General features: G+C 32.4%; 1 protein-coding gene across 9 annotated transcripts in view; it reads right to left on the reverse strand.

Moving 5' to 3' along the window:
- LOC126746393 (patronin) overlaps positions 1–25,206 on the reverse strand; it is a 251,463-nt gene that overhangs the window by 97,241 nt on the left and 129,016 nt on the right. For 8 of the 9 annotated variants that reach the window (XM_050454627.1, XM_050454629.1, XM_050454630.1 and 5 more), the window contains 5 exons: positions 21,441–21,590; positions 19,234–19,361; positions 11,831–12,045; positions 6,214–6,505; positions 3,351–3,489 (listed from right to left, as the gene is read on the reverse strand). In XM_050454627.1, coding sequence (XP_050310584.1) covers positions 3,351–3,489; positions 6,214–6,505; positions 11,831–12,045; positions 19,234–19,361; positions 21,441–21,590 — 924 coding nt within the window. The remainder of the gene's footprint in view (positions 1–3,350; positions 3,490–6,213; positions 6,506–11,830; positions 12,046–19,233; positions 19,362–21,440; positions 21,591–25,206) is intronic. The other variant, XM_050454635.1, reaches the window with a different exon arrangement.

The raw sequence follows: 25,206 nt of genomic DNA on the forward strand, positions 1-25,206 counted from the left end.
TGGTGGAAGCAAGAACCGAGTGAGAGAACAAAAAGCGAACTGGGCGGTGGAATCAATATAGACAAAGTTTAGCCCCGTCTGTAAATTACAAGTCAGGCCACTAAAGTGGCTCTGAAAAATTCTCTCTCTATCTCCGTTTCTTGCTCTCCTATAAAGCGCCCTGAGTCGCCGGCATTTTATTTTTTTCAGTATATTAAAATAGATATACTTATGCTCCATAAACTTTTCTTCTGCATTTGCGTTTAGTTTTACATAAAAAGGTAATAATAAAAGAGGGACAAAAATCTATTCCAGCTCATTTTAATAAATAATTATTTCCTATTTTATAAATTAAAATACTAATGAATACTCCCCACGTATAAAAATAATCAAGTGCTCCTGAATTTGTTTTCACTGATAATCCCCCATAGCACAGCCAAAGCGGTTGAGATTTAAGATGATTTTCACTTTTACATGGGCAGCATATGAAGTGGTCTAACTTGTTGTAATCTATAGACGATGGTTTAGCATATACATACATAAAAAATGCAAAAAGAGAAGGGTGAAGGAAACTATGCAGAGACTTAATTGAGATACCAGCATATGCCAGCCACCACAAGGCCGTAGCTAAGGAGCTGCAACACAGGTTCGAAAATTGGGAACTGACAAAATAAGTTACTACGAGAAAGTTAAATGGGCGATAGACACCTTCAATTCATTTAAATCTCCCACAATTGATGGTATTATGCTACAGCCGGACAAAAAATTGCTGCTACCCGCGTTATGCAAAATAATGAGTTGAAGGGACGCGAAAGTAGTAGGCCTACCAAAAGTGGAACGCGACTCATACCCGAAACCCAAGTCCTTCTGACCAATCTGTCTTACATCATTTCTCCAACATCTTATAGAAGTATATCAGCGACGATGTACTATGGGCTCTACAGCGACATCAATAAGCCTACCAAACAAATGAATATTGTGAATCAGCGATCCACAAGATAACCTAGAGAGTCGAAGAATCTTAGACATTGAGAGAGCATTTGACAACAAGTCATATGACTCAATAAACCATGCCATAGCAGCACGAGGTATACATTCTATGATATTCAGTTCAGTCAACTAAATACTAAACCATAGGAGGGTGACAACGTGTTTCAAGAGCATCACGAAAAAAGCCAAGGCGTGCAGGGAGGAGTACTCTCACCGCTGCTGTGGAACTTTGTATTGGACAGCCTTCTGACGACACGGCTGAAAAGGCAGCATATCTTCTTTGCGGGACACAGACGACATCGTTCTACCAGCACGGGAGGAGGCAACTAGACTCACTGTACTTGAAACAATGCAAAGAGCTTTGCACGTTGTCGAGCAAGGTCGATGGCAGAATAATTAAATACTTAGTAGTGACGCTGGATATAAGACTCAGCTACAAGAACAATGTAACAGATAATATAAACAAGACCACGAAAACTCTTATGTACTCTAAAAGAATGTTTGGCAGATCATGGAGACTCTCATCAAAAATGATACACTGGGTAAATACAACAATGGTGAGACCAAAGACTGAAAGGAGGACCGCGTGTCTGGGTATAGCAGGAGCAATGTCAACGACACCGACTGCCACCGCCCGAGAAATCCTAAAAAGGACTAAGCCGTGCAGTGGAGGTGTGCACTACATCTAGTACTACGCTTTGAAGCAGAATCAGAAGTAAAACGGCTACTGTCGAATGTCGCAACGATCATAATGAAAGTTGGACCCAATGCCCTACTCAACAAAATAGAGGACCTTGGGCGTATGGCACTAAAAACAGTCAAAACCAAGGTCACACAGTCAGATTAAACTCTTTGCAAATTTCATAAAAAAAATTAATGTTTTACTGTTAACTTATTATATCATAATGTCTCATTGTCAATCCTCATTTTTCTTAAGATCTGATTTTATCCTTCCTAAGGGTTGTCATAGTCATTCTATTTTTTTTAGTTGTCATATCTCATATCATATGCAAAACTATTAATATTGAAATGATTAATATTGCATTACTTATTACATACAACTTGAACAAGCACTTTTTTTATTTTTGAAACTGGTTACGTAAAAAAGGAACATTAAATCTAATTTAGAAAAAAAATTAAATAGAATACTCTTCACGGATGAAGCATATGTTTCACGAACAGCAATAATATATTTCTACAATAACCACGTATGATCTGAAGAAAATCGCCGTAATGTCGCAATTGAAAAAAATTCGCATAGGACAAATAGGACTTTTAGATAAATACTTGGATTTGAATTATTAGTGACCACTTGATTGGCTCCCATTTTCTTCCACCCAGACTTATCGGCGAAGAGAATCGAAGATTCTTGGAATTTGAACTACCTAGATTAATGGAGGGAATTCCTCTTAGAGAACGACGTTGCATGTGGTACATCCATGGCGGTGCTCCGCCACAGTTTAGTGTTTTTTCGCGAAAATACCTAGATGATAATTATCCAAATCGATGAATTGGAAAAGGAGGATCACAGCTATGGCCGCCTAGATCGCTCAACATTAATGCATCCCTTTAGTGATAGTGCTTGTGCTCGAAAACAAAATCCCGTTAGGAACCCATGTTCATATGAACATTTTGTGCTTAAATTGACCAAGGATTCGATGGTTATATTTTATAAACTGAATATTGTGTTATATGTGTTGCGTTAATAAGAAAACTTTTAAATATTTATTTTTTGTCGTACCAACCAACGATACTAAAATGTAATCACGAGGTATGGTTTTTTGATATGATAAATTATATGCTAGAGAACAATTTTTTCTTCCTCTAAAAGAAATGAGATTTTCAAAAATATCGAAATAATGATTTTAACTACAGGAAAAACACAATTTTGATGCTACCACAATGCAGAACTACAGAAAAAATTATATGATATTAGTCCAACAAAGGATAAAAGGAGATTAACGACATGAAGATAATTTTTATCTACTGAACGAAATATGGTTAGCAGAAAGAGACGTAGAAAAAAATATATTTCATGGAAAGAAACATCCTTCAGACATTCCGAGATGGAATACTCTTACGATTCCTTTGGCTATTTTTTTACAACAAATACGTCCCACCTTGAGATGTTCATACAAATCAAACATGGTTATATTCTTGCATATAAAAAAAAATTAGAATACTACTAGCTTTACTTTACAAGCCAAGTATGAAAAATGCTGAATAAAGTAGTAGTTTTTTCTTTAAGACTGACAAAATAAAGGTTTTATTTTTTAATATTTTAAGTACTGCAGTTAATTTTTCTTATATTCTTAATACTTCACAACAAAATTAAAAATGCTTTTAAGGATTAAAAAAAAGTGATAATAAATAGTACATACCTGCTCCAAATGCCTTTGGCTCAAAGTGAAACTATTTGAATGGTTTAATGCTTTTTCCTGGTCGCCATTTTGGTATCTATTATCTATGGGTCGAATTGAAGATTCATGGAAACGATTTTCATTGCGGGATTCGTTAAATCTATAATAAGATAATAGTTATTATCATCTCTTTTAGTGATAAGAAAACACATTTCTTCTCATTTTCACTTCATGTAATGCGTCGAAAGACGGCAAAGACTTGCTCGAAATATCTTATAATATTTTAGAAAAAAATGCTGCATTATAATAATTAACCTTTTTTAATAAAATAAAATTTCAAAAAAAGTTAGCACAGAGTTAAATGAGAAAAGGTTTGTTGGGATGCTTCGTAAGCCGGGCAGCAGAAAAAATTAAGGTGATCCTAGATCTGATTATTCAAATTGGTTGTTCGCCCCTGTCCATGATCCCTTATGTATTTTTTATTTTTTTTTGATTTTCTGATTGTCTTGCCCTGAGGAACTTTCAAACAAACATATCCTTTTATTATTATTTTTTATTCAAGCTGCAGCGAGATCGAATTGAGAAAACCACCAAAAAGTTATATATACCTATTTAGTAGAATAACAAGTAATAATACACCTACAAAAAAATACTCTAACAACTTTAGTGCATGTTTCATCAAAGATATCTGAACTAAAATTGTTCGTATAAAATCTTAATTGTTTTTTTTTCTGAAATAAAGACAGTGAGAACCTTTATCAATTTATTTTTTTATACTATAATGTCTTGTCTCTTTATTTATTATAAATATTTAAATAATCCTTAATGGAAGCCAACCAGGAGAGGCGAACAGTTTCGCCAGAACCAGCTTTCGCTCCTACAAATACTCTTGTAGGGGGCAGCTCTAAGGTCATCACTAAAGCCTCGAACAGTGGGCAACATCCGAGGAGTCGCTAGGTAGTAAAGGGGCGTGAACCAAGGGCAAGAAATGTAAGAAACGATATCATACATAATATTTTAAAAAGTTTTATGGTAAAAAAAAATGGTATTAAAAAAGAGCAAGGATTAAATAACTAACTAAAGCATTTTGACATTTGCTCTCAGCTTTTACTTCATTAAAGTTTCGTCGTCAAAAGTTTTTTTGATATAGCGTTAGTTTTTGATTCATTATTTTACAACTTTAACAAATGAAATCACAAAAAAACATTTATAACAGCTGAAATATTTGTCCACTATTTTCCATGCATAAGCTCATCTAACAGTTGACTTTATTACGTTTATAAGCATATCAGGGGTTGCTATTAATAGCTTCGATCACTAATCACTAATCCCGGGTCTGAGACCTAGACAAACTCGATAATTAAAATGCTTGTATTTGTTCTTTTTTAAAACAAAATGATAAGATCTTCAACATTTGACTGGAATATTTTTTTTCTTCATTTACTGCCTTATTTCTGGCGGGCACAGGTTTTTTGAAAGCACCGTGTTCTTTGAGATTTTGAAGCAGTCTCCTAAACATAGAACGACCAGGAGGCTGGTTTCTCTCAGGATACTTATTTTCAAACATATTTTCAGCGGCATTACAATTTTTATGACATAACATATAACACTCCACCATGACTAGCTTTTCCTCGTTTGAAAACCCTCGTTCCATAGCGAAAATATTAAAAAAAGAACGACTTGAAAAATTGTACTTACATAAATCAATAAATAACAAAAACAAATTAACAGAGAAAACACTATTAAATTAATTATCTAAAAGTACTAAACACAATAAATGTCAAGAGAAATTTGTTTATTTCGTCGCAATGAGTGGAAATTGTATTTCCAGCGCTTACTTGTGCAGGGCATACTGGCCAATTCTGCATTAATATAAATTAGTCATAATAATAACAGGTAACTTATACCGTTATTAGCATTAAATTTTGGTTATAGTAAAGGCTGAGAGCAAATGTAAAAAAAAGGCATTAGCTAGTTAGTCCTTGCTCTTTTTAATATGGGTAAGCGCTAAATGTTTTTTTTTAATTCTCCTTCACGGCCTAATATGACACAAACAATAAATTTTCATAAAATGTGACTTTGACCATAAAACTTTTTTAAATATTATGTGTGATACATCGTTGTAGTTGTCATTAAATAGGCATCATTATAGAGAGGGTGTAGTTTTTTTTCGGTTTCCACATATTGCCAAAAACAATATAGTAATGTGAAAAACCCTTATTCCAGATGAAAGAATATTAGTTACAATCATACGTTTCGCGATTTTTTTTTTTAGATGCTTGTAAGCGTAGGCAAGATCTTGATTTTGTGTAAACCATCATCTTTATAGTAAATATCCATGAATTAGTTTTTCATTTTCAGTTCCGACCGGCCATTCCCGGATACGATTACAAAAATTTAAGATATAACCATCTTCTAAAAAAAGAAACAATTTGCAAAACTAGGTTTTACTAACATTCTTTTCTCTGTATTAATGGCATTTCACATTACTATATCCTATGGTTGAGAGTGAATGGACAGTTTCTGGACTGTGCGATAACTGAACGTGAAAACTGGCACCTAAGTGACCTTAGGTTACGAAAACTATTTTGTCTAAAATAGGAAAGGGATTTTGATTTTACCGCCACTTTTTTTAAAGGTTAACATTATATGGCGTATAATATTGTTTGCGAGGCACTACGATTCTCCAACAAATAAAAGCTGCAGTAAATAGCATTGATATGAAAGATATACATACTCAGATCGAATACTAATTTTATTTATACCAAAAAACTCCCAGAAATAAATTAGCAGCCTTTTGTCTTTAAAATAATACAATTACACAGAATATGTCACAAAATACGGCAAGGAATATGACATATACCTCCTTATACATATTACGTACCGATCTGTGGTATGATGTAAAACAAAACCTTCAGATCCACCTTCCGAGGGTCCTATGGCTTGCGGTTTAGCCCACGTTCTTAATTCGGGTTGTTGTGGTGCATAAGGATCTACCTGAGGCTGATGCATATGTTGAGGCTGTCCCCAGGTCCTTCTGGGAGGTGTAGCAGCTGCAGGAGGCGGTGGATTCTCGTGGAGGAAAAACTGCTGCTCGGGTATTCTCGATTGGGACGAATAATACGATTGCGGAATATGCGGGGCACTGACAGATGATTGCAAGGGATTAGGGTAAGCTGCAATGAAAGTTCAATATAAACAGATTACCGGTTGGTACAAAGTATGTTTGATTTAATTGGATTAAGGATAGGCAATCATGTCAATGTTCTAAAATAAAATGCAGTTTTGTAAACAAAATATAGTTGCCGTCTACTATAATTTATTTTCTTTGATTTAAGGCTACATTAATCCTATCAAACTACAGGGTGTCCCAGCGAAAACGAAACAGAGGTATTTTTGGTATGAAAATTTTTTTTTTACAAAAATCTCGAACACGTCGATTTTATTTTCGAGGGGGACAACTTTTCCTTACCAAGGCACCCTCATACCAGTAACCCTTTTCGAGGGGGTGGGATCACCCCTAAAATCTTAAATAGAAAGAGGGGTTGTGTGATACCTTAAGAATAAGGAAGTCCTAATTTCAAAGGGGTCACTTATTAATTAAGAGGCCTCCCTAATACCTGGAACCCTTTACGAGGGGTTGAAAGCACCCCTTAAATCTTAAATAGAAAAAGGGGTCGTGTCATTCCTTATTTTGAAGGCCTTTTTACACTGAATTTAAATGGTGACTTCTGAGTGACTGATGGATATCTTGTGGATATAAAAATAGCAAGAAATACAATCTTTGCTGCCAATAAAAGTGGAGAGATAAGAAATACCTACCCTTTTCCTTTTGTGTCTTTTAAATATAACAAGTTTATTTAAATTACGTCAATTTATTAAATGTTCAAATTGTGTCCCGCCTACTTCCATGCAGGAATACAGGTTTTGCTCAAAACGATGCCTGACGTTTTGTAGAACTTCAGGTGTTATCATCTGACATTCATTTATAATTCTCTGGCGTAAGTCTTCTAGGGTGTCTGGTTGGGTAGCGTAAACTTTTATTTTTAAATGCCCCCATAAAAAAAATCTAATGGGGTTAAATCGGGTGACCTAGCTGGCCATTCCATAAAAGGTCCTCTCCTTCCAATCCAACGATCAGGAAATATCTCATCAAGATATTGCCTCACACCAGCAGCATAATGTGGAGGCGCTCCGTCTTGTTGGAAAACGACTTGATCATCATCAGAATGATTTCCGCCTTCCATTATTTCTACTATTCTTGGATATACGGCATTTTCCAAGAGATCTCGGTACATTTCTCCATTCAAATTTCTGGGCAGAAAAAACGGACCAACAATGGAGCCGCCCAAGATTCCCGCCCAAACATTTAACTTCTCAGGGAACTGGGTATGAACTTCACGAAACTGGCCCGGATTTGCATTTGACCAGTAGCGGCAGTTATGACGATTTACGTTGCCATTAAGAAAAAAAGTACATTCATCTGAAAAGCAAATGTTGTAAATAAGACGCGGATTAACAGTTATCATATCACTAAGCGATTCACAAAATTGCACTCGTCTGTCAAAATCGTCCTCATTCAGTTCTTGCACCAGATGAATTTTGTAAGCATGGAATTTATTATGCTTAAGTATCCTATGAACACTACTTTTGCTTACTCCTGTCGTCGCCAATTTTCTGACACATATTCCTGGCTCGGCATGAAGTTGACCTAGGAGTTATTTGCATTGCTTCATTGACAACAACAGCATTTTGATCGCTTTTTATGTAAGACACTGCCAGATTCCCTAAATTTAGCAACTATTTCTAGAACGTATTTTCTGTTGACTCGTTTTTCTGGATGAAGGTCATTAAATTCTATTGGCACAATTGTTATGCCGAAAGAAAAACTTGTTTAAATCATGTTTTAATGATTCAATAAAAAAAATTGTAAGAAAGGGTTTCAGGCATAAAGGTTTATTTAAAGCATTTTTTCCAGAATTTTATTTGGCTTTCATATCCAGAAGACATCCATCAGTCACTCAGAAGTCACCATTTAAATTTAAAGTGAAAACGCTTTCAACATAAGGTATAACACGATCCCTCTTTCTGTTTAAGATTTAAGGGGTGCTTTCAACCCCTCGTAAAGGATTCCAGGTATTAGGTGGCCTCTTAATTAATAAGTGACCCCTTCGAAAATAGGATTTCCTTGTTCTTTCAAAAATATTATCCAAAAAAGAGTCCATAATACCTTTTTCATTTTCGCTGTTTCCGCAATTTTGACAAGCTGTTTTATCCAGAGAAATAATTTTAGCCACTTCAAATTTGGCAGTTATATTCAGAATTAAAAGACCTTTAAAATAAGGTATCATACGACCCCTCTTTCCATTTAGGATTTTAGGGGTGATTCCATCCCCTCGAAGGGGGTTGCTGGTATGAGGGTGCCTTGGTAAGGAAAAGTTGTCCCCCTCAAAAATAAAATCGACGTGTCCGAGATTTTTGAAAAAAAAATTTTTTTCATACCGAAAATAACTCTGTTTTGTTTTCGCTGGGACACACTGTATATTAAAATGTATTGATAAATATTGCCTTATTTAAATTGGGTATGTATAAGAAACATATATAGAAATACGGATGATGTTTTCACTTACATAGAAAATGTCAACTTGGATGAAGATAAAATAGTTCTATCCGAAGCACAAGAAGCAGTAAATACTCATGACTTTGTCATGCCAGAGTTTACATGTGTTTTACCTAAAGACCTTAAATTTTTTATTTCCAATGAGTTCAGATTTTTGAAATTTAAGCTTTCTATAGTTCATTCCATATAATGACGGTATTTTTATAAAGGGTGTTTCACTAGGCGTGCATCGCGGCTACATCTTAGGAACTGTCAATCTGACATTGGATTTTTTTTATATTATAAAAGTGACCAAAAGAAAATAATGGAAATTATTTTTAGGTTCGAAATTTGGCTACTAGGGGGTATGAATAAAAAGTCAATAATTCAATTCCAATTTTCTCCAGAAGATGTCAGCTTAAAGTACCTTTCTTATCATAATTAGAGACCTTGGAGTATTTTTTAGCATTTTGATTAAAGACTCATTGACGTAACGTATAAAGGTGGGAAAGGAAGTGAAATTGTAATTTTTTAAATGGCTATAACTTTTTTGTTTACTTTAGACTTGTCTAAAAGTTAAATGTAAATATTTTTAAAAGTTGTATCCAGTAGTATGCGAAAGTTTTTTTGTAAAATTGGTAGGAGGCGAAATTTAAATTAGTTGATTTTTCCGCAAAAATTTATATGGTAGGGTTTCATTTTGATCGCAGAGTTGAAAACTAGATTAAATGTACTAAAAAAAACCTGGAATCCGCAATCGGCCATCTATTTTACTTGTCGAGTTATTACCAAAATAAAAAAAAAATTGACGCTTAATATGGATAAGTCACTTGACATTAATAATTATTGGGTATATTTATGTTTCTTTCAGCATCTTCCTTCGCAGTTTATCGGACTATCGGACTATAATCTAAATTATGTAAAGATAACAAAATTTCCAAAAATTCTAACGTTATTATAATAAAGCTATAATTTCATTTAAAAATGTTAATCTTAATCTTTTACAATTATGTCAGGTAAATCTAGAGAGCAATAAAAAATCATGGAGATAAACAAATTAAATTGCAAATAATTAATTTTTACCAGTTGACATTTTTAAGTAGATTTTATTATTTTAAATCGCTTTTGTTGTATTTTTGGGGTGCGTTTTTATTGTTAAAATGACTTACACCAATGCCAAGGTTTATGACATGCTCGCCGGATTTTGTTTTAAAAATGCTCCTATTGCAGTACGTGAATATGCTGCAAAATATCTGATATCTGCAAATAAGTGAAAGCATTCTAGCAGAAAAGTATTTTGTCGACTAAGAATACGTTTGAGAACAACGAGAAATGTACATGCCCTTTGTATTCCAATTAGAAGGGATCCCAATTATTAATCTTTTGATGTTTTTCCTTCTTTTTTATTCTATTTTAAAGGAATTTTCTTCTTCTATTTTAAAAGAATTTGAAGTTCATCATAAACTTTCATGTATCTTTGCACCAAGCTTTGTCAGAAAATGATTTAGACCAATGACTCGACATCAATAAAGTTATCCGACATTCAATATTGCACCCGACAGACTGGAAAAACAGAGAGAAAAGAGAATATATTTTTTTCTAATTTCTGAAAGACGTAAAAATTACCTCAGAAGCCTGGAAAACGAAAAAAGGAATTTCCTATACCTGAAAACCCCCAAAAAATGACATTACATCAAAAAAAAAAATCCTTTAAAAAGCCTGGAAAAAAAGAAAAATTAAATCTAGTTGGTGGAATACACAACAAAATTCTCCCAAGAGCCTAGAGTAATAGATTTTTTTTCTAATATCTGAAAAAAATTCCAATACCTGGAGAAAACAGAAAATTATGTCATACATCAAAAAAGTTGCTCTAAGAGCCTGGAAGGAATAAAAAAAAGACCTAAAACTCCCGACAAAAAACTGCAAAACAAGAAGAATTGAAAAATGTCTTTAACAACTTTACACTTTACCTCTAAAATTTCTAAAATCTAAATACTTTAGGACATATAGCATCCTATAACAGTCTTACCATTTTTGACATAGGTATTTAAGTTTTTACGGTGAATGTGATAAAGTTATTTCCAGGACATGTCTTACATTTGCGGAAAAAATATATCATTACGAAATTCTATCAATTTTCTAATTAAGTTTTTCCAAAATCGATCGATGCTATTCCTGGAGAGTCATCCTTTAGGTATATCAACACAAATTACACCACTCAAGCTTATAGAATTGCAGAAACTTTTAAAGGTTATTTAGAACTTTCAGATCATGGAATATTTAAGGTATCTTTCTTAGACCACGTTTGACTTTGTGTTACTACTTATATGGACTAACACTATCTAAGCTAATACTTATTGTTAATTATATATATACCTTTAACGCATATTGTATTTATTTTAGGATTTATAAAATAAACATAATTATACTTTATTTGTATTTCAGTAATAGTTGTAATGGTATGTACATACAGGCCTGGCAAATGTCTTTCTTGAAAGCTGCTCTGAAAAGCGATGCAAACCCATAAGTTAAAAAAGATGAAGACAATGTTACACTGATTTCGCAACTCCCTTGATCGATTTTTTTTTGAAAAATTTAGGTTTCTTCAGAAAATTGAAATAAGAAGTTGAATTCTACTTATCTAAATAAAACCTCCCTATTGCGCTTTACAATAGCCGAGCCGATTATAAAACTCTGATCTTCAATTGGCTAGCAACTCTGCCGTTATAAAGCAAAATCGAACTGGTACATGTTAAATTCATAGCATAATAAGTTACGAAACGTCCGACCAGAATAAAGCAAATAGATTATCGTTGACAGTAACTATAATATTATTAACAACTATTATATGTGCAGAAAAAGCAAAATTTAAATAATTCATATATGAATTAATTTAACTTACTTTGTGAATGATATTTTTGAGGTTGATAGTATTGAGTTTGAGGAGGTGACGCCTGCTGCCTTTGCATAGTTTGGAACTGGTTTTGCTGTTGTAGCTGCATAATTTGTCGTTGCTGTTCTGCAATTAGTTTTTCTTGTTGTTGCGCTTGCATTTGATTTTGTTGAGCTGCCAAGCGTTGGATGTCCAAATGGATATCCGAGAGACTAGAATTCATTCTAGAACAAAAATTGCGTTTTTAAATATTTGCTTGTTTTTTAAGATCAGAAATGTGAAGGATATTAATTCTCTCACCACTTAACTATGACTCAGTTTAGATAATTCAAAATTGTCCCTTACCAAAATAATATATAATGATTGTCATATTAAATTGAGTTCAATTAAAAATGTGTCATATATTACATTCTTAAATATAATCTTGTATGGCTTTGAAATTAAAAAAAAAACAATATCTTAATTATATACCGAATCTAGACACCCTAAATATCTTAAATTTTTAATATCATGTAACTAAAATAATAGCAAAATACATAAACGAAAACTTCAGGTATTCTTTCAATTCATGGATAATCATAGTTCTGAAACAATATTGTTTTTTTCACATTCCATATTTCAGTTAAACATAATAGTACAGTCTATCTGTTCTAAAATTTGGAGACGACTATGCAACCTTTGTTTTTGGTTGGTCATTGTCCAAGCTAAGAAAAGAAGCAATGTATTTCTCCCATACCCTTGCTGTTTTTTGAAGAACTGCAAAAAAATGTGAATTTGATTTTCTGGATAGAGAGAGAGTCGTGCATAAAAACATTCAGCGTGTCTATTTAAGATGGCAATATATATATGGATCTTATTTATTCATTAGTTCTATGAAAACAAGTCATTAGTTATAAAAAAATCTGCATGCAATAAAATATCTAATAACTTTTATTAGTCATACAATTTTGCTCAAGAGTAAACTACCTTTACTTTTAATAATAATGAAAATTGTTATTAGGAAAAGTTGCTTAGTACTAAAAAGTATGTTTAAATATTCAATTACACCCTGCTACTTATAAACATTTTTTATAAATTTTTGTCAAATTAACTTCGGATAGTAAATATTTATCTTTTTTATTTATTACAAAACTTATAATTACTTAATGTCTGTCTTGCAACACCTTAGCGATGCATTTATTTAAATGAATAATGCCATATTAATTCATTCCGTTGTAATAATTTTAACGGATACTATTAGTTCTTGCAATTCGCTAATGCCTCAATCTATCGGCTTCAATACGGGTGATTGTTCTATCCCAAAAGTTTTTCAATATTCTTCTAACAGTTCCAACCTTAGCTGGGTTAATAAGCTGAACAAAATCTGTAATGATTCTTTTCTTATAGTTATTCAACGTCTGTAAATCTGCAATTTTGCTTAAGGTAAACCAAGAAAAAAAAAGTGGCATCTAATCTGGACAGCAAGGTGACTGAAAAATTTCCGAAAACCTATGTAACTTTTCCAGTAAAACAATTTCAAGGTATTGCCTTATTGGTGCCTGCAACTCCACCCTGTTAGAGCCGCATTTGTTGACGTTGAAGTAGGGAAACGTTATAAAGAATAATAATAATAATTTATTGTCTAAAATGATGAACCTGTTCTTTAAAAAAAAAATTTACCGTATTATAGGACATGGAAGCTGCCCTTGTTCGCAAGGAGTTTTTTTAGGATGTTCGGTTGTTGAGAACATTATTTCAAATTTAGTCATGTCATCTTGACAACCCGTTATTAAACTGTTTATCACCAACATCTTTAAAAGTCTTAAATTTATTTATTATTTTCCTTACTGTGCAATAGTAAAGATTTTTCTCTGGGTATGAGTTATTAAAAATTTCTGCAACTTCTTGATAATTGTCACCCACAATTAACACAATTTCAATTTTATCTTCGGTGCTTAATGTTGCTGGCTTTCTAATAAATTTTAGAAATACTTTCTATCAAATTTCATTAAATACAATTGAGTTTTTTAAACTCACGGTTAAACATTTCTTGATATAAACAACTCATTTGTTTGTCAGTGCACCTTAGATTTTACATAACTAAATTTACATTTGTAATTAATATTTTAAATAGAGTAAAAATAAGTCACAAAATGTGCCTTTATCGCATATTTGAATTTATATAGTTCTAAATAACTTCTATTTACAACAATTTTCGTTATTAAAGTACCTTAACTTCATTAAAAAGGTACTTTACTCTCGAGTAAAATTAATATTTTTTGACCTTAACTTTCCGAATTTACTTGATTCATTGCACTTATGTTACTATGCATTAAGTTATGTTATACAGGTTCACTAGCCAAAGTAAATTGTAAAGAATTTAATTACCTTAATTTTTTAAATACTTTTTTCTTAGCCAAAAAATTGATAACTCGCAAGAACTAAAGGCAACAAGAACACGAAATCTACAGCATCACAAATACATTTTTTTTTTCGCTCGACTAGAGCATCATCAGACCTAAACAATAATTAAAATTATGTAACCCGAAAAAAGGAGAATTCAACAAAAACTTACCATAACATACACAAAACACCTAATATTTAAGTAAACAAAGATTACAATAAAGTGGCACTATCTATGTACAAAGAACTCAACTAAACAATCAAATAACTTTATACATTTTAGAAATCTAACCATTATTTAAGAGTCTAGAACTACTTGAGGTTATTAAAAACTAGGTGGCCATCAAAATCAAACCTTTCATTAACACAGGACAGATCTGGGCTTTTGAAAGCTTTACTAATCTCCATTGTCTCCAACAAGTCTAGTTTTTTACTTTTATTGCATTGATGCAGTATTTTTATATTTTGGCTGTCAGGAAAATCATGTTTGGAGGCGAGAAGGTGATTAGCAAAAGCTGATCTGGTCACTGTGATTTCGGTATTTTTAAATTTATTGTATTGGGCCTTGTGTTCACTAATCCTAGTAGAAATCTTCCTACCAGACTGGCCGACGTACACTGCAGGGCACTCTTTACACCTAATCTCATAAACTCCTGGAGAAGATAGCGGGGGTAGTTTATCTTTAGTTTTAATTAGATGTCTTTTTAAGGTATTATTGGTTTTAAAAGCTGGGGTTATGCCAAAGGGAGAAAAAAAGCGGGATAGTTGTAACGAAATTGGTCCAAAATAAGTAAACGACCTAAAAGTTTGGATATTGCTTGTTTGTTGTCTGATAAAATTAAATGATAATTTATACTTGTTCACATACTGAAAATACATTTTATATATAGGTTTAAGAGGGAAAAAGTTACTGACTGCTAGTTGTTTAATGGTAAGGAATTCTTTTTTAAAAGCTTCACGAGAAAGTGGGATGTTAAAAAGTCTATAAAATAAAGAATGGAAAGCAGCAAATTTATGTGAGGACGGTGATGTTGAATTATATTGTATAATATTATCTGTTGTTGCTTGTTTACGAAATATTTCAAAGGATATCTTATTTCTTTCCCTCTTAAGTAATAAATCTAAGAATGGTAAGGTGTTGTTCTGTTCCCGTTCGATTGTGAACTCAATTTTAGAGTGAAGAGAGTTGACATAATTATGGAAATTTGTAAGCTCTACCTCACTTCCATTCCAAATCAAACATATATCATCCATATACCGTTTATAAAAGATGATGTTATTTTTAAAATTACTGCTCATTATTTTTGTTTCTAAGTTGCTAAGAAATACTTCACTAAGAAATGGCGATAAACAAGAGCCCATTGCTAGTCCTTCTTTTTGTTTGAAAAAACGGTTGTTAAATTGGAAAAAATTTTGATCTAACACAGTAGAAAGAAGCAAAAGTAGATTTTCCACCAAAAGTGAATCAAGTTTCCCCCTGAGAAGATCTTTGACTAAGACCAGACAATCAGCGGGTGGAATGCTTGGAAATAAGTTATTTTTAATAACCTCAAGTAGTTCTAGACTCTTAAATGATGGTTAGATTTCTAAAATGTATAAAGTGATTTGATTGTTTAGTTGAGTTCTTTGTACATAGATGGTGCCACTTTATTGTAATCTTTGTTTACTTAAATATTAGGTGTTTTGTGTATGTTATGGTAAGTTTTTGTTGAATTCTCCTTTTTTCGGGTTACATAATTTTAATTATTGTTTAGGTCTGATGATGCTCTAGTCGAGCGAAACATGTAACCTTCGTTATTTTATTAAATGTATTTGTGATGCTGTAGATTTCGTGTTTTTTACCTTTTATAAAAGTGTATGACCAGCATCTTTGGGATAATGGATGAGTTTTTCGAGTTAAATAATGCTAATCAAGCTTCACTCATCCGCCTCTACCAGAAAAACCTTATCTCAAGGAAGAATTACCTACTGAAGATATGGTTTATTCAACAATGCTTGCTTTTTCACCTTACGCCAAATTTCGTTTCTTTGCGATGCAAAACAAGGACTCATGCAGGTAGAAAAGCCTTAGACCTGGCTAGAAAATCATAGTTGAAAGAAGAAATCAAAGACCACTACAGGAACTTAAACAACGTCAATGTAAAATTAAAGTTTTTATTTTTCAAACTTAACAACGTATTACATTATGCGGAATTTATTTATTTGGATTGTAAATTCAAAGATTAAGTAACAACTTTCGGCTCTACTACTTTTAATAGATTACACAAGAAACTTAGTAACCTTAAAAACAAATATATAACTTCACTTAGACTCAATGATTTCCACGAATATCGCAAAAGTAATTTTAGTCATGTTTTTCACGATAGATTTATGAACCTTAGTGATGTTTCTTTTTCTGAAGTCGAATTAAAATTTCTTAACAACAATTTAAATTTTAATCTTCCTACCAGAACCGACCGATGTGTTAGGGAAACATTGGCTGTAGAGGCTGAAAATGCTCTACAGTCAACGGATATATCAAATAAGAACATTTTAAGAGCAAGAATAATTTCCTTTTTAAATCAAAATTGTTTCCTTAACAATAAACAGAGAATAAATCAAAACAACAACAAAATATTAAGATCTATAAAAATGAAAATGAGGGACAACGATATAGTTTTCACAAAAGCCGATAAAGGATCATGCTTACTTGCCTTAAAAAGAGACGATTACATAAATAAAGTAATGGATTTTCTAAACACAGAAGACTTTGAAAAGGTCGACAGAGCTCCGACAGGTCCATTCTTTAATAAATTAAAAAAAGGTCTTAGACATGACCTTGATAACCTTAGAATATTTTAATTCCACAAAACAAAAACTATATCCCATGAACCCTAAAACACCTCTATTATATGGGTTGCCAAAAGTCCATAAAACTAGCATGCCAATTAGACCTGTGGTTTCCTTTGTTGACTCCCCTTGTTACCAGTTATCATCTTGGCTTAACAACGTTCTTAGAAATGTCTCAAACTTCAAAGCGCCATATTCTGTAACAAATTCAGTGAATTTTGCCAAAAGCATTCAGAACGTTCACGTTCCAGATACAGCCCAGCTTATATCGCTAGACGTGAAAAACTTATTTCCAAGCATTCCACCCGCTGATTGTCTGGTCTTAGTCAAAGATCTTCTCAGGGGGAAACTTGATTCACTTTTGGTGGAAAATCTACTTTTGCTTCTTTCTACTGTGTTAGATCAAAATTTTTTCCAATTTAACAACCGTTTTTTCAAACAAAAAGAAGGACTAGCAATGGGCTCTTGTTTATCGCCATTTCTTAGTGAAGTATTTCTTAGTAACTTAGAAACAAAAATAATGAGCAGTAATTTTAAAAATAACATCATCTTTTATAAACGGTATATGGATGATATATGTTTGATTTGGAATGGAAGTGAGGTAGAGCTTACAAATTTCCATAATTATGTCAACTCTCTTCACTCTAAAATTGAGTTCACAATCGAACGGGAACAGAACACCTTACCATTCTTAGATTTATTACTTAAGAGGGAAAGAAATAAGATATCCTTTGAAATATTTCGTAAACAAGCAACAACAGATAATATTATACAATATAATTCAACATCACCGTCCTCACATAAATTTGCTGCTTTCCATTCTTTATTTTATAGACTTTTTAACATCCCACTTTCTCGTGAAGCTTTTAAAAAAGAATTCCTTACCATTAAACAACTAGCAGTCAGTAACTTTTTCCCTCTTAAACCTATATATAAAATGTATTTTCAGTATGTGAACAAGTATAAATTATCATTTAATTTTATCAGACAACAAACAAAACTTTTAGGTCGTTTACTTATTTTGGACCAATTTCGTTACAACTATCCCGCTTTTTTTCTCCCTTTGGCATAACCCCAGCTTTTAAAACCAATAATACCTTAAAAAGACATCTAATTAAAACTAAAGATAAACTACCCCCGCTATCTTCTCCAGGAGTTTATGAGATTAGGTGTAAAGAGTGCCCTGCAGTGTACGTCGGCCAGTCTGGTAGGAAGATTTCTACTAGGATTAGTGAACACAAGGCCCAATACAGTAAATTTAAAAATACCGAAATCACAGTGACCAGATCAGCTTTTGCTAATGACCTTCTCGCCTCCAAACATGATTTTCCTGACAGCCAAAATATAAAAATACTGCATCAATGCAACAAAAGTAAAAAACTAGACTTGTTGGAGACAATGGAGATTAGTAAAGCTTTCAAAAGCCCAGATCTGTCCTGTGTTAATGAAAGGTTTGATTTTGATGGCCACCTAGTTTTTAATAACCTCAAGTAGTTCTAGACTCTTAAATGATGGTTAGATTTTTAAAATGTATAAAGTGATTTGATTGTTTAGTTGAGTTCTTTGTACATAGATAGTGCCACTTTATTGTAATCTTTGTTTACTTAAATATTAGGTGTTTTGTGTATGTTATGGTAAGTTTTTGTTGAATTCTCCTTTTTTCGGGTTACATAATTTTAATTATTGTTTAGGTCTGATGATGCTCTAGTCGAGCGAAACATGTAACCTTCGTTATTTTAATAAATGTATTTGTGATGCTGTAGATTTCGTGTTTTTTACCTTTTATAAAAGTGTATGACCAGCATCTTTGGGATAATGGATGAGTTTTTCGAGTTAAAGGCAACAAGGATTTTTCAAAGTGACAAATCTTTTTTGATCCAAAATTGAAATTCTCCTAAGGGAATTCGGAAGTGACTTGGGAATAGTAGTAATACAGCTATCAAACTAAGGTCTGGTTAATATAGTGCAATCAAGTATTGAAATAAATAGCAAAATAAAAATCTCTCTTCGTATATGTTTGAATCAGTCTGGTGGAATATCGGCGATCGACAAAGGTTCAGTTTAATTTGTATTTGTTTTTTTGAGTCTAGAAAATAGATTATTTACATAGTTAACTATTTGTTACTAAGTAAATTTATATAAGAGAATTTTCTTGTAATCCTTACTAATACTCTACTTTATATTTTTATCATAATACTTACTGAGCTAGGGATTGCTGGTAAGTTTCCAAATCCATGTTTTCTAAATCTGGTGTTCGTCTGGTTTCAATAAACGGTGTGGCGTCGTCTAACCACTTTTTTTCGACATGAGACGCGTCGTCTGTTATTTCCTAAGAAGTAAAAAATATATGTAAACACATAAATAATAATCGTAAATAAAGATCATATAAGCGTTAAGAGGTGAGTACCTACAAGCCAGAAAAGTTTCATGACGTAACACTGTTCACGTAATATCCTTTTTACAAATTATTAGTGGTGAATCAAACGTCTAAACAAAAGGTGTGTATGTCAAACAATGATACAAAATGCAGTAAACAATTTGAGTGAGAACTTATATTAACGCGTACTAGCAACAGATAATAACTTTAAAATTATAAATTACAGACAGCATTTAGATTGACATTTATACCTTGATACCCTTTAACAGAGTGTCTCATACATGGTTTGCAAATTCAGATATTTATATCGATATTTTTCCTATCTGAGAATTTGCTTTATGAGTTTCATATACACATAGTGGTTACTTTTAAAAATTGTACAAGAGTGGCCTGAAAGTTTCCCGATCTTGAACATGCCAGTACCTTTCAATAAAAGCTAGTCAATGCGTTTGCTGGTCTTTTGATAGATACTCACTAGAATTTTAGCCATTTTAGATGCGCAGTTGTTCAACAATAATTTAAGTGAGTCAGTCGATGCATTTTGTGAAAAATGGACTATCGACTAGTAATTAAATATTTATTTTTAAAACGCAATACGCCTTCGGAAATGAACGATGGGGTGAACGCTGTATACGTGGATTATAAACTGCAACATCAAATTAAATTGCAAGAGATGGCAGAGAACATGTTTGTCGCATAATAAATGGGGACTTGGGAATGCTGTCCGCACATTGGATTTTGCTCACACTTAAACCAAAAATGTGTTCAAATTAATTTCCAGTGTTCTGTTGGAGCAGCTTATACGCAATAAGTCAAATTTTACACCGATTTATTAATAAAGAAATGTCATTACCACTAGATTTGAGGTAAAAATTACTCAAAATGTTAATACGGTCTCTGCCGCATATTAAAAAAAATCGGCAAAACATTTTTTCAAATCTTCAATTGTTTTGATATGCTTTTTAAACCTTTCATGATACTTTTTAAACCCATTGTGCCCTAATTTTTGTGTTATTATGGTTACACCTGTTTTTTCTTTAAATGTTTTTTTTTTCAATATGTAGAGCATTGCGTGGTACAAACATTTTTTGTTTTTATATCTTAAACTGTTTTCGGTTTTTCTTACATGGACCGAGGTAAGTTTAAGTTTAAAAAGTGTTGACAGCATGATCAAGCTTTAGAAGAATTAAAATCCGTCACGCAATAAAAATTCTGGTGAAAAGCTACTCAAACTCGTTTTTCAAATTTTAGTTTTTCGAATGCTAATAAATATTCTAAAGTTTATTCAAGATCTTTCCTAATTTAAGGATTTTTGTTAAATGGCGATCATGAGCTAAATAGAAAACTACTGCAGTACTACTGGTTCTATTCCCATTGCCACAGTCGCAACCAGTATGTATGATCCATGGCTGTGATATGCAGCAGAAAAATTTGCTCATTCTGTCTTATAAAATGTTAAAGGTTGTAAATTTCGTTGGAGTTCCTTGGTGAAAATATATGTCGTGATTGTGAAATAGAACCATCAGGGAATTTCTATTAGGGAATTATTTATGTACGATCGTTATCTAACAAAAATCAACAAAAATAGCCTGTAATTTATGAGGACCTATATAATTTCCATGAGTTTAAATATAATTCTTACCAATCCAAAATTTTGTTTCAATAGAGCTTTAATTCTCACAAGGAATATCTTCAACATACTGTTAAAGTCTATAAACTCAACACAAACTAAACTCGCCCAGTGGAAAAAATCATATGCAGTGAAAAAATTTGTTGAACCACGCAATGCGTCAAAAATTAACTCAATCCAAAAAAAATCGTTAATAACCTAAGACTAACAAATATTTCAATAATAAAACAGTATCATTACGGTATTCAAAACAATAAAAAATTGAAAAAATAATAGCTTTACTAAATTACAGGAAAAAGCAACAAAAATTATAAAATCAAATGCGCTAAAAAGCTAAAGCAGGAAGCTAAAGAGCCGTAAATGTACATGAAAGCGAAATAAAACAAACGTATACAAAATACCTGCAAAGTAAATGGCCTCTGAGGCCTGGACGCAAGGACGGATGCTGGGGAAGGGGTGATACTCGGTTGTTTGTCTCGGTTGTCTGCCGCCGAGTCTTTCGGGGACTCGGCAGCATCATTTGAGGGTGATTTAAGTAAATTACCTCTTCCCTGAAAGTTATTTTATCAATTCAGAGATCCCGAAAACATTTACATTGCCAATTTTTTATTGCGAAGGGTTAAATTACATACGGGGTTAAATTACATAAGAGTTAAATTAAACTATCCTTCAAAAAAATATAATTTCTCAAAAAATACTTTCGTTTATACAGTGTGACCCATTTGTTTTCGGGTCACCCTGATAAAAAGTTTATTTTTGGTGCGATTTTGCTCGGGTTTTTTTTAAATGTCCAGAAAAACTGCATTATTATAACAAAAAAAAATTCTGCATTGCAAATTCCAAGGCCTAGTAATATCAGTTTTTAAAGGCCAAATTTTAAGAAACCATGCTAGGCATTTTTTTAGCAAAAAATTGTGCACACCACTGGATTCGGCATCCCCCAAAACGGCCTTATACCAAATTTCACCAAAAAATATTAAGTAATAACAATTTTATAACAAAAAATAAAAAGGGAAATTATGCATTTATGTACATTTAAAAATGTGTAGATAGCCATGAAAAAAACAAATTGAACAAAGATAATACAGGCAAATAACAATTCCAAACTAAATACGAATAAAAACAATAAACTAACAAAAAGAAATACACATGAAATAAAAACAACAAACACAAAAATTAAAAATTAACCGCTACTAAATTTTTGAAATTTCTACTAATCCACCATTGTTTTCTATGCAATTTACATTCCTTTTGCCTACATTTAAAATAACTTTACGGACTTGCTGTGGAGTAATTTCTGAACAAACCTGGATTATTCTGACTTGTAGATCTTCTAAATTATGAGGTCTTGATTTGTACACTTTTTCTTTAAGTAAGCCCCAGAGAAAAAAATCGAGTGGCGTTAAGTCAGGGGATCTCGGTGGCCACTCAACGAAAGGACTGTTTCGTCCTATCCAACAGTTTTCAAAATGTTGATTTAACCAGTCTCTTACTAAACGAGCATTATGGACAGGACAACCATCTAATTGAAACTTCAAATTAAGGTGATATCTTAAGGGTAAATCTTCTAATGCGTTCGAAAATTCATTCTCAAGAAAATTCAAAAATTCAATTGTATTCAAATTACCATTAAACAGAAAAGGGCCAATAATTTTGTCGCTTAGTATTCCACACCAAAAGTTAATTTTTTGCGAATACTGTCTCCTTGCATTTATTATAAATTCTGGATTCTGCACGGACCAGTGGCGGCAATTTTGACTGGAGACTACGCCATTTGTGGTAAAAGTGGCTTCATCGCTAAAAAGGATTTCATCTAGAAAGTTTTTGTTGTTTAAATATTCTCCCTGAAGCCAATAGCAAAACTCTAATCTTCTTGCCTGGTCACCATCCTCTAAGGTGTGCTAAAATTTTGGCTTAAATGCTTTTATGTTATTTTTTTGCAAACATCTTCTTATACTTTCTCTGGGGATGTTAAGGACCAAACTAGCCGTTCTGGCACTACTTCGAGGATTGCCGTTAAAATATTCCAAAATCTAATTTTCATTTCTTCTGAGCCCACGCCGTCCATTATGTCTATTTTTAAGTAGATTTTTCGAAACAGATTCTGTTTCATTGAAAATTTTATTAACACGTTGCACAGTACTTAGACTTACTGGTCTATCAGGATGCCTAATATTAAATTCTCTGGCAGCTTCTCTCAGCGAACGCGTGTTACCACCAACAAGACGAACAATTTCAATTTTTTCTCTTAAATTTAAATTTTCCATGATTACTAACACTATCTAAACACGTTCTATTACCACTTTTGACAGTTAGATGTCTAATGTGACAATTCAATAATTTTTAGAGACAATTTAGAAGTAAAGCGCATTTCTTTTTTTTATCATAAAATTGTTATTATTTAATATTTTTTGGTGAAATTTGGTATAAGGCCGTTTTGGGGCATGCCGAATCCAGTGGTGTGCACAATTTTTTGCTAAGAAAATGCCTAGCATGGTTTCTTAAAATTTGGCCCTTAAAAACTGACATTAGTAGGCCTTGTAATTTGCATGGCAGAATTTTTTTTTGTTATAATGATGCAGTTTTTCTGGACCTAACATTTAAAAAAAACCCGAGCAAAATCGCACCAAAAACTTTTTATCAGGGTGACCCGAAAACAAATGGGTCACACTGTATATTTAAGATAAATAATTTCATACTGGATAGAGTTTTATTAATCGCCTTCAGATAACCGCATGTTGCTGTAATAGCCGCCAATGCTAACATATTTTTTTAAAATTTAAGTCGGAATAAAGCTCAATAAACTTATTTTTATAGCCCTGAAAAACCGCTAATACAGGGTGTCCCAGACAAGACAGTCTACTATGAAAAATCTTACAAAAATTAATTGTTTAGCCAAAAACGGCCGAACAACACGTCAAATTTAATACTGAGGGCGACATTTATTGACAGAAATTGTCTTTCCCTGACGTCATATTTATATCATATTCGGGATGGTATTAAAGAGGTTAGTTATGTATATTACTAAAGTATAGACTAAGGAAATGTTTAATAGAGCAGTTACATTATCATTTTTACAATCGTGAGTTTTATTAAATGAATAGGGCGTCCCAAGTTCCAGGGTAACGACTGGAATCTCGAAAATCAGAGATAAGATTTTATGGTTTTCAAGATCCCAGCGCACTACGGCTTTTTTAAATCTTTTTAATTTTTAAATTACTGAGTTTTATTTGGAAAATATTTACTGATTTTAGGATTTTCTTGGGCTATTTTAAAATATCATAATTTCCTTTATTGTATATCGTATTTTTTATTCTTTAGCTCCATTAATAATATTTTAGTGTTATCTCAATGTAGATAGCGACTTGAATTTGCTCACGGGTATATTCAGGAATTAAGAATTTTTCTAGTATCGTACATAAAAATTCTTAAATGTCCTAACTATTCCGCTTAGATGAAAGAAAATTGAATATCGTTAACGGCAACTACATGTCAAAGTCAAATGGCAACATCATAGAGTGACTTCTCATTTTTCAAAGGTCATACCATTTGCTATATAACTGTACAAATAACCTCGAACATGGTGGAAAAAGGCACAGGCTCAAAGAAAAGGTTTTAATAATATAGAGTTTAAGGACTGCAAATAATTTATTTCATCGAATGCTCGATGTGAAATCACCTACCACTAAATGACATAGTATAATAGTGTAGCGTTTTTTACTTTTGTGGATTGCTTCTCTGTTGACTAATTAATCTTTAAGATTTAAATAATTTATCTTTCAGTATAAAATAAGTTATAAAACAAATTATAGCCTAGAATTACTGTTCAACACTATACTGTTTAGCATCAACAAAGGTGAAGTAGTTTTCTTTCGTGATTTATGAGTTTTGCCACTCTTGTCACAAGATGGCTCTAGATCAAGTTGACCATTGACACCAAGTCATAATACCTTTTTTGCATTTAGTAGGTAAACGTATGTTTTTTCTCAAGTTATAGTGATCCAGCTTTGTTGCCGTTATTTTTCCTATGTTTTTCCTTATTGTTTTTTTGCTTAGGCATCATCCAAAAACCTTTAGTCTATAATTTACTCTTATCAGCAAAATCCTTTAGTATTATTATTTTATGGTTATATTTGGCATCATTAGTTTCCTTTCATCGTTCTTTAA

The sequence above is a fragment of the Anthonomus grandis genome, chromosome 17 (genome assembly GCF_022605725.1).
Source record: "Anthonomus grandis grandis chromosome 17, icAntGran1.3, whole genome shotgun sequence".
In the NCBI taxonomy this organism is placed as follows: Eukaryota; Metazoa; Arthropoda; class Insecta; order Coleoptera; family Curculionidae; genus Anthonomus; species Anthonomus grandis.